The sequence below is a fragment of the Limulus polyphemus genome, unplaced genomic scaffold (assembly GCF_000517525.1).
Source record: "Limulus polyphemus unplaced genomic scaffold, Limulus_polyphemus-2.1.2 Scaffold177, whole genome shotgun sequence".
In the NCBI taxonomy this organism is placed as follows: Eukaryota; Metazoa; Arthropoda; class Merostomata; order Xiphosura; family Limulidae; genus Limulus; species Limulus polyphemus.
The window spans coordinates 337,645-347,999 of record NW_013665787.1 but is presented as its reverse complement, the minus strand read 5'-3'; the positions used below and the strand labels follow the sequence as shown (position 1 = coordinate 347,999).

The 10,355-nt window shown below is 32.4% G+C and overlaps 1 protein-coding gene across 1 annotated transcript in view; it reads right to left on the bottom strand.

Moving 5' to 3' along the window:
- LOC106478062 (potassium voltage-gated channel subfamily KQT member 1-like) overlaps window positions 1–10,355 on the bottom strand; it is a 121,691-nt gene that overhangs the window by 20,826 nt on the left and 90,510 nt on the right. Inside the window, exons 3-7 of the mRNA XM_022381579.1 lie at window positions 8,480–8,606; window positions 5,775–5,950; window positions 5,005–5,133; window positions 3,132–3,242; window positions 922–1,106 (exon numbers count right to left, since the gene is read on the bottom strand). Coding sequence (XP_022237287.1) covers window positions 922–1,106; window positions 3,132–3,242; window positions 5,005–5,133; window positions 5,775–5,950; window positions 8,480–8,606 — 728 coding nt within the window. The remainder of the gene's footprint in view (window positions 1–921; window positions 1,107–3,131; window positions 3,243–5,004; window positions 5,134–5,774; window positions 5,951–8,479; window positions 8,607–10,355) is intronic.

Below are 10,355 nucleotides of genomic sequence, written 5' to 3'. Positions count from 1 at the left end.
TGTAAAAAAAACCTTCCTAAATGTCACTTGGTATCTAGCTGTAAAAAACCTTCCTAAATATCACTAGGTATCTAGCTGTAAAAAACCGTCCTAAATGTCACTTGGTATCTAGCTGTAAAAAACCTTCCTAAATATCACTAGGTATCCAACTCTACAAAACCTCCCTATGTGTCGCTGAGTATCCCTGGGACATAAGACGACAAGCTCATGTTTTAATAATCTGAATGGAAAAACCCAAAAGACTGAACGTGAATGATCTAGACTGTAGGACGTATGAAATAATTCATCGCAGTCAGATGTTTTTATTGAAGGATCATCGACACATTTCGGTATTCTATTGATATAGTTAAAGCAAATTAACAGGCGTACTTTTGGCCATACGATGAAATAAATACTTTAGTGTGGATGGAGTTTCAATTATAAAGTAGAAGAAAAAAAAAGAATTTCCAGTGGACATGTTCTACCATTTACTTTTACTCATATCATTAAGTACCACTCTAAGTTTTAGTTACCATTAAATTATTCAGAATAATATTTTCTTAGCTAAGATATATATATATATAAATAGATAATATCAGTTTAAAAACGTTTCCGTGTATCTAGATACTCATACACGACTAATTAGTTAAGTACTGTTAGTGAATACCGAACCAGAACCTATTTGTATTTCGTATCCGTATGTCTTCATAATATTAACTTTACTTTTCAAACTTGTGAAAAAAGGCAGATAAATGTTTGAACTGTAAAACAAATAGACTATGTGCGAAAACATGAAAGTTAATGTATGATAGGCTAAAACAATGAGAAAGACATCGAAAGAAAAGCCTGCATTAAACGAGCTACAAAATAAGATTTTCCTCATTCAGTGCGATATAAACAATGTTATTAAACATATATGCTATAACACAGTCACGCACTCACGGGGGCGGGCTCGGTAGTGGCACCTGGTGAATTTTCCAGGTAGCTATGGACATAGAATGCTCGTCCGCTGCATAGCACCGCCAGAGGCACTGGATGAGAGTAGCGGCAGGTACCCTTCGTCTTATCATATGCTTTTGTCGTTGCTGTTGTTGTACTTTCAAAGCAAATCCGGAACCAAGGATTCCCTGCAGTATCGATGAATTTTATTATTTCAAACGATAACTATTGTAATGATTATATATCATCATACACAAGCTAGAAAAAGTCTCCAAGATAAGATAGTATAATAGGGATAAATTAAAATATATATATATATATATATTTGCTGAAAAGCTTTTCTTGTCGAATTTATTAAAATTTAATTATACAATTTCAGTAGCAATTCAGAAATTTACTCCAACTAACAATGCAATTCAATGTGCACAATTAACTCCACTCTTTTTTTTTATAAACTACGAGCTGAATGTTTATCAGCTATGATCGCGAAAAGCCTAAACTATGCATTTCTTTGTCCCAAAAAAATTACATTCTAAATCAATAAGTAAAAATCATAATAAGTTGAAAGCAAGGTAAGACTATTTCCAGTGAGAACACATAACTACGCAATTGTAGGAAAAACGCTATCAGCTGATCATTCTAGTGTTTATAGAACAATAGCCATACCGTAAGGAAAACAATATCAGTTGATCATCTCAGTGTTTATAAAACAATAGTTATACCATTGGGAAAACATTTTCAGCTAATCATTCGAGCGTTTATACTATAATTTGGCTACATTAATGTACGCATAAATCGTATAGTGTTTTATGCAGCCAAAGAAAAGTCATAAAGTATGATAAATCTATTAAAAGAAAACATCATTTTTAAGTTGTTGTATCTCAGATGCGAATGTATAAAAAATTTAATGAGTGAAGTTTCAATTATTATAGAAGTAGGCTTAAAGTAAAAAAAAACGAAAACATAGTTATAAAAATGGTTATAACTTGTACACTAGCTTAACAAGAATATACTAAATAAATAGAAGTTAGAAGGTTATTATATTATCATATCTCTAAGCTTAAACTAGTTTTAGAGCTCACGAAATTAACAAAATAATATTAAAGTTGCATTTTCAGAAAGAAAAACGTAACAGAAGCATTTCTAATAAACAAGAGCTAATTATCCAAGTGTTTATACAACAGTAGTTATATCGTAGGAAAAACATTATCGATCATCCCAATGTTTATAATGTAACAGTTATAAACTGATAATGTTTTTACTACGATATAACCGTTACATTATAAATATTGGGATGATCAGTTGATAATGTTTTTCCTACGATATAACTGTTACATTATAAACACTGGGATGATTAGTTGATAATGTTTTCCTTACGGTATAGTTCTGTTATGCAAGAGAAATGATTTTACAGGCGTACTGTAATTTTGTCGAATGTCACGTGGAAACCGAATATGAATGATCAAAACATAAACCTATGGGATGATGATTAAGTTATTTTCATATTTTGAAGATTTAATCAATGTATATTTAGTGTGTTTTATATAAAAAATATCACTCTATATTTGAAATTCGTAATATTTTCTGTTATTGATAGCAACTAAAATAGCAAACATTAGCAAAATAATAATATATTTTCGACTCACAATCTTTTTTAATTTCCAATAATGATTTCATTAGCACACATTAACAAGAGCATAGTGTATTTACGAATCAGTCTTTTATGTTTTTAGACAGTCACTCAACCACTATTAACCACTCTATTAGATAAAAAGTGAACAGTTCTAAATCAAACGTAGACTCACATTTTTATTTTATACTGCAAATATGGTTAATTAACTGACTGTAGAATTTCCTCAGTAAAACAGGGATGCAAATATACTGCAAATATACTGCAAATATGGTTAATTAACTGACTGTAGAATTTCCTCAGTAAAACAGGGATGCAAATATACTGCAAATATACTGCAAATATGGTTAATTAACTGACTGTAGAATTTCCTCAGTAAAACAGGGATGCACGATGCATAACATTCACAGAACTTCAAGTTACCAACTTATTTAAGTACATAATATTTACATATAACACCACATACATGGCTGCATTCGCAGGAGTGACGAAAGAAAAATCAACCATTAAAAGTACGATAAACTGGGAAGCTGTTGATCACATGAACTTTAATGAACTATCTTATGAACCACACCATACGTACGGCAGGAAGAGCAAAGAATGATATTCCTAATAAAGCACAGAAGGCTGCTATTAGTTTCCCGGGCCAAGTAGTAGGGACCATATCACCATATCCTACAGTACACAACGTAACCTGAAACACAGATATTTTCTATTTAACATTTTAAGGCCCATACATAGGATATATTAATATTGAGAAATAATTTTAAATAACACTCATTCTCATACTAATTAAGTTTGATATATATAAAACATGTATATATCTGATAGCGCACAAATACGCTAAGTCGATTACAGTTAATAAAATCACTTTCTATACATAGTTGTGGCGAAGCTATTAGAAAGTCTTAATCTTAGTATGTAGAGGGCGCCTGTAACCATTTCGGTGACGAATATTCTTCGACGAACCAAACTCAAACTTTCTGAGTACCTGTTTCCATTATCGCACAAGTTTCATAGTACTTTATGTACAAGTTTAAATTGTATTCAGTAATAACGTAAATACTCTGAGCTGCATGTAATTATAGACCAGTTGCTACGAAATAAACAGTCCTATGTGAAGTTAAAAATAAAATCGGAAATATTTTTAACACAGTTAAGTTAAGTAGAAAGAACACGATCATTACGAGTAGGCCAACACGATTTTAACCAATAACGAAGAGCAAAGTGTCTTTTTGTAATATTCGTCAGCTTCAATAACATTACGAGTATGCCTACACGATTTCAACCAATAACGAAGAACAAAGTGTTTTTTTTGTAATATTCGTCAGCTTCAATAACATTACGGGTATGCATACACGATTTCAACCAATAACGAAGAGCAAAGTGTTTTTTTGTAATCTTCGTCAGCTTAAATAACATTACGAGTATGCCTACACGATTTCAACCAATAACGAAGAGCAAAGTGTTTTTTTAATCTTCGTCAGCTTCAATAACATTACGAGTATGCCTACACGATTTCAATCAATAACGAAGAGCAAAGTGTTTTTTTTTGTAATATTCGTCAGCTTCAATAACATTACGGGTATGCATACACGATTTCAACCAATAACGAAGAGCAAAGTGTTTTTTTGTAATCTTCGTCAGCTTCAATAACATTACGAGTATGCCAACACGATTTCAACCAATAACGAAGAGCAAAGTTTTTTTTTGTAATATTCGTCAGCTTCAATAACATTACGGGTATGCATACACGATTTTAACCAATAAGGAAGAGAGAAAATGAGTCTTGCAATCTTCGCCAGCTTCATTTCTTCAATTTCACAAGCATAGACGTTTTCAGAAATTAAGGCTAAAACATTCGTACGCTGCAGCATAAGTAAAATAAGACAATAATAAGATAATTGGAACTATCTGTAGTACTAGTTGGTTGTAAAGGTATTACATAGGTGTAACATGTACTAGAAAACAAACAAGTTTTTGTTTGTCATTGAATTAATTTTGATCCAGCAAGTATCATAAAATACGAATTTCCAAGTAAAGCTTAGTAAAAACTATACTTTGCGTGTGTGTGTGTGTGCTTCTTTGTTTCTTTTCTTGTCATACCTTCGTTCTAGGAAAAACCTAGAAGTTACATGTTTATAACACTAACTGACACTAAGGTCTAGTCTTCTTTCACTTCAAAGGTAACAAGAAAAATAAGTACATGAAAATAGGTTGAAAGAGATTTAATGTATTCTAATTATTCAAGATTTTCGTACACAAGAAGGTCGGAACAACTTGCTGACCACGTTTGGAAATAATATATTCCACATTTATGACGTTTGTAAATAATTATATAAATATATAAAAAATACTGATGCGCTACTGGTGTTTTACTCTTTCAACTAGTTTTTTAAAATAATCGATTTTCTTAGTAACTTAAATCACAAGATTAGAAATTCACGGAAACTTACAACTCCCCACCAGAGAGCGTCAGCGAAACTATGAAAGTTCGTGTTTTTTTGGTCCTTTTCAGCGAGATAAACTAAAAATGATGAAAATATCAAACCAAGGAAGCCAATGTACAGAGTGGTGATGAGTTCCTTTAAGAGAAATAAGAGAAATATAATATATGTATATATATTTATTTAAGATTAGTACAAAACATTTCTTGAAGAAAGATTTTTTTTACAACGAATAATTGTTTAACATTATTTCTTGTGAAGAAATGATTCCAATTTTAGAATTATAAGTTTTCTTAAGGCATTATTTATATCTGTATCAAACCGAACAGCTTGTTACTTCACTAACAAAGTTTTTGTTTGTTTGTGAAGAAAAAGTAATATTCAAAAAAGTAGTATTTATTTTTCAAAAAACACTAGAACATGTATGTCTCGTGCCTTATTTCCTTCAACCTAAGAAGTAAAGGAATAATATAACCAATTACGCACGCTTCCAATGATATTTGATATTCTATTTATTGAAAAAAAACAAAAAAAACTATCCCCCTTTTAAAAATAGTAATGATTTTTAGATTAACGTAATAACTTAACCACATTGAATATATCTGCAGATCTGGTTTAATTAGTTTTATTCTCACCCTGTTTATTTGTAAAGCTATATAAATTTTACTAATGTAGCTAAGTTAATTAGTTTTCACATTGTAAAATAACTTTACGTTTCATGAGCCTCTTATTTCGCTAAACAAACACGCTAACTTTAATAGCGTTGCTTTGAGCCTCACCTGGCGATGTGCATAGACAACGGAACCTAGAAGTTTCCAGGTTCCGCCCCTCCTGTCCATACGCACCATCCTCAGGATCTGGAAGAAACGGAGCCCTCGCAAGGCAGAAGTAGCAAACACCTGCCCACTGCTCCCCACAGCTAGTACCACAAAGGATGCAATGATGACAATTACATCTGGTTAGGAGAAAAAAAATTTAACGATGAAACACCAGAAATATATTTGTCTAAAAGGTTATCGCCGTCAGTGATAGATTAATGAGAGAGATTAATATGTCTGACCGTAGTACTTGATTGTATACATCAGTTAACGTCTGTAGATCAACGAGATTAAACTACCTCTTACAATATATAAGTTAAAACTCACATTAAGTATAAATCACTTGACTAAGAATTAAATAGAATCATGTTTTAATTTCTTTTCATTGATTTTTTTACTTCAAAATAATGTGCAAAGTTACTGGTGAAAAGTGTTGTTTCCCAAAATTCAGCAAAAAGAACTGATATTAAATTACAAAATATACTTTCAATGCCTTTGTTTCCATGTAAAAAAAATAAGCCAAACATAGCTGACAGAGAAAGGTACGGTTATGAAAAATCATGGCTACAATACCACTTCCTACACTACTACTACTTAATACCCAAAGTGTATTAAAGTCGTAAGAAGGGAATATTAAAACTGTCAGTTCGTAACATCAGAATCTCTGTTTCAAATAGGCTTTATTCAACTTTTTGCTCTTTAGGTACAGCCCAAGTTCAAACCTTAGAGTTGACTCACACGAATAGTATACTTAAAAAAAGAAATTATCAAACATACATACACATTCAAATTTAAGTTTCGACAAATTCTGCTTGCTGTTATATATTTTCTGGACGTACACAATTCTGATAATAAAGTTTAAAAACTATACTAGTAAACTCAAAAAGTATTAAAAAGTCCATAACAAAGATTAATATTTTGTACCAATCTCAAAGTTACAATTGTGGTGGAATTTTAACACAAACATTAATAGTTAAGAAAGTTCAGCTTTTAATATAGCCCAAGACTTAAACGCTGTTATTTTTCAGATTGTATCATTATCTTTTATAGAATCACGGTTTTTAGTCTTTAGTTTTTATAAGATGTGAGATAAATATAATGACTATCATAAGGAACAGATAACATTTCACGAAACCGCTAAAAACAAGAGTTATGTGTTATCACCGAGGTCCAGAAATAACTACATGTGTCATTAGTGTACATGCTCTATCCATTTCAATTCTTATAAAATTTTCAACACTTTTCAACACTTTACTTTGACTTGTTATGTGATATCTCTTTCGTGCCATCAACTGAACTGGTCTTCTCCTGATTATTCTTTTTTTTACATCAACTTTCCTGATAGATAATATATAATAACTATCACTGAATAAAACATTCCTGCCTTGCATCATGAAAGTGAGACCAGAGTAATAGATAAATAAAACAATGTTTTGTTAAATATAATATCCGAATATCTGAAATAGATTTATTGTTATTTTAAATTTTAGTCAACTACTGCCCTCTCTCTCTCTCTCTACACGCTGCTACAAAGGAACAAGGGCACAGACAAATGCACCCGGAGGTTGGCAGAAAGATTAATGAACGAATAAACGACGTAAAAGTGGCAAATAAGAGCAGCGTTCCAAAACCATTAATTTGTAAGTTGCAACGTTATTCTGACGCGCATTAAGTGCGCAGACACTATATATAAGAGTAAAAGAGAGTAGAAATTATTTTCTCCTTCTACAAATATACTATATAAGCACTCAATGATGTCTTTGGATTTATCTCTGTAGCTTATGTTTGCTAACGAATCAATATCAGAAGTGTTCACGGATATAGTTGCTAAGTCGTAAAGGTAAGAATAACAAAAGAGTCACCCAGAAAAAAATAAGAAACTAATTAAAATCTTAGTTCAATAAAATCTACTGTGATTTATTTTAATGGAGTATTTAATTACAATGAGATATTGTGTTTACGTTACTTACGCTGCTATAACATGCCCCCCAGTAGCACAGCGGTATGTCTGCGGACTTACAACGCTAGAATCCGGGTTTCGATACCCGTGGTGGGCAGAGCACAGATAGCCCATTGTGTAGCTTTGTGCTTAACTACAAACAAACAAACAAATGCTATAACATAGTCCAACCTCGGTACATAGAACTTTGGTATCAAAGTCGGAACCCAGCCCATCCGTCTATTTTTTTAGCATTTATTGTATCAAATACTTTATATTTGTTAATGGATCAAACTTAAGTTCAAAGACCCGGATGAACCATTTCAAACTTCTAATATTTCGCAAATTCCCAAAGTCCCTGGCACTTCGCCATGCTGATGTTCGACTGCATATAGTAACGGTAAAAAACTAAGAGAAATGCAATGATGTATGTAGTTTTGAAACGTTTATCAAATACAAAAACACAAACTTTTCGTGGCACTTTAACACGAGTACAGCCTCCTTATAAAGATATTTGTCTTAAAGCACAAATTTTAATTAATCTACTACTTTTTTAATACAGATTCTTGCTTTGTTTCGTAATAATAATACCAAACATTTATAAAAGACACCGGTTTTGCAAACTTACAGGATCTCTGAGAACTCCAAATAGTCATTATAAGTAGTTTTTTCTTACAGTGCTTACTTGATTCCTAATCGAAAATAATAAGATGACCTTTAAACTTACCTATGACACAGAATGGACTTCGAAGAAAGCGAAGGCGACCCAACCAGCCTTGATAGCGAGATCTGCAACCAGCGGACCATAATCGGAGGAAGAACTCGAAGGTGAACCAAACAATCATCACAATTTCCTGCGAAAATTTAACGACATCGGTAACCTAAACACTATATTTCCATCTGAGTTTTGATTGTTGACACGTTCAAGCGAAATTTAACGACATAACTGTATTAAATAAATCAGTAACCTAAACACTATATTTACACCTGGGTTTTGATTGTTGACACATTTAAGCGAAATTTAACGACATAACTGTATTAAATAAATCAGTAACCTTAACACTATATTTCCACCTGAGTTTTGATTGTTGACACGTTCAAGCGAAATTTAACGACATAACTGTATTAAATAAATCAGTAACCTAAACACTATATTTCCACCTGGTTTTGATTATTGACACGTTTATTACAAGTTCTAGTCATTTTATAAATAACACTTTGATTGAATAGGTTTAAGAAGAAATAACAGAAAAGTAAGCGTAAATATTTTGACAGTCTACAAATGGATTGCGATGTTTTTCTTCACCAGTCCCGCGAGTGAAATAATTCCAATATCAACACAGTATACATAAGTAAAAACCATTACAATTACAAATACAAAAAATCGAAACAGCCTTATTTTAATTGTAAATTGCATCTTCTGAGCTGTCAGATCAAACTGAAATGATCAGTCAGCCATATGAGTTTCATTCCTGATTTATTACGTAAACAGTTTTTCTAGGCTGTCAACGTAGTATGTGTTTTTGTTTTCATGATTTACACGTGATGCTCTTTGAATGGTGTTTTACAAGCAAAGACACCTGTGTTAGAAATAAGATTATCCTAGAACTGAGCTGTAAAAATGATACGGCAGTCATATATGGTGTTGAAAAATGTGTCACAGGTAGAGAGGTCATAAGTTGACTTTTCACGTGTCAATCAGTCACGCCTCCACCGCCCACTTCCTCACCCCTAGAGTCAAACTACGATAATAACCATGAACATGAAGAACTGAGCTGTAAAAACGATACGGCAGTCATATATGGCGTTGAAGAATGTGTCACAGGTGGAGAGGTCATAAGTTGACTTTTCACGTGTCAATCAGTCACCCCTCCACCGCCCACCTCCTCACCCATAGAGCCAAACTACTTTAATAACCATGAACATGAAGAACTGAGCTGTAAAAACGATACGGCAGTCATATATCGTGTTGAAGAATGTGTCACAGGTAGAGAGGTCATAAGTTGACTTTTCACGTGTCAATCAGTCACGCCTCCACCGCCCACCTCCTCACCCCTAGAGTCAAACTACGATAATAACCATGAACATGAAGAACTGGGTTTGTAAAAATGATACATCATACCTCGTGATCCCAAGCGTTTCACAGTCGTTAAGGTCACAAGTAGATTTCGTCAGACAGTCGCGCCACAATTTTTCACTAAGAAAATAATCAAACTGAACTGAAATTAAACCTTTTATTATGTACTAGGTTCTTAAAACTCACAAATTATCGGTCAGTTTTATGCGTATACTTGACATACGAGTTTTATTGCTAAAATCCGAGTCATTTTTGCATATTAAAAAGAACTATAAGATGATATTGCACGTGTTCAATTATTTACATATGTTATCATGTCTTGTTTCACTTATCATATAATACCAGTTTAACTTCTGTCAGGTCAAGATGGCGTGTGTTCTTTCATGTTAATAAATACGTTATGTACAGCGTTTGTATACTTAAAAAAAAAAACTTCTGTGGTATCAAGTTCGTGCTTTTGATAATTACAGCTAAGTGGCTAAGACTAGGACTTTATAATAAAGATATCTTTAATTTGAGTTTGTTT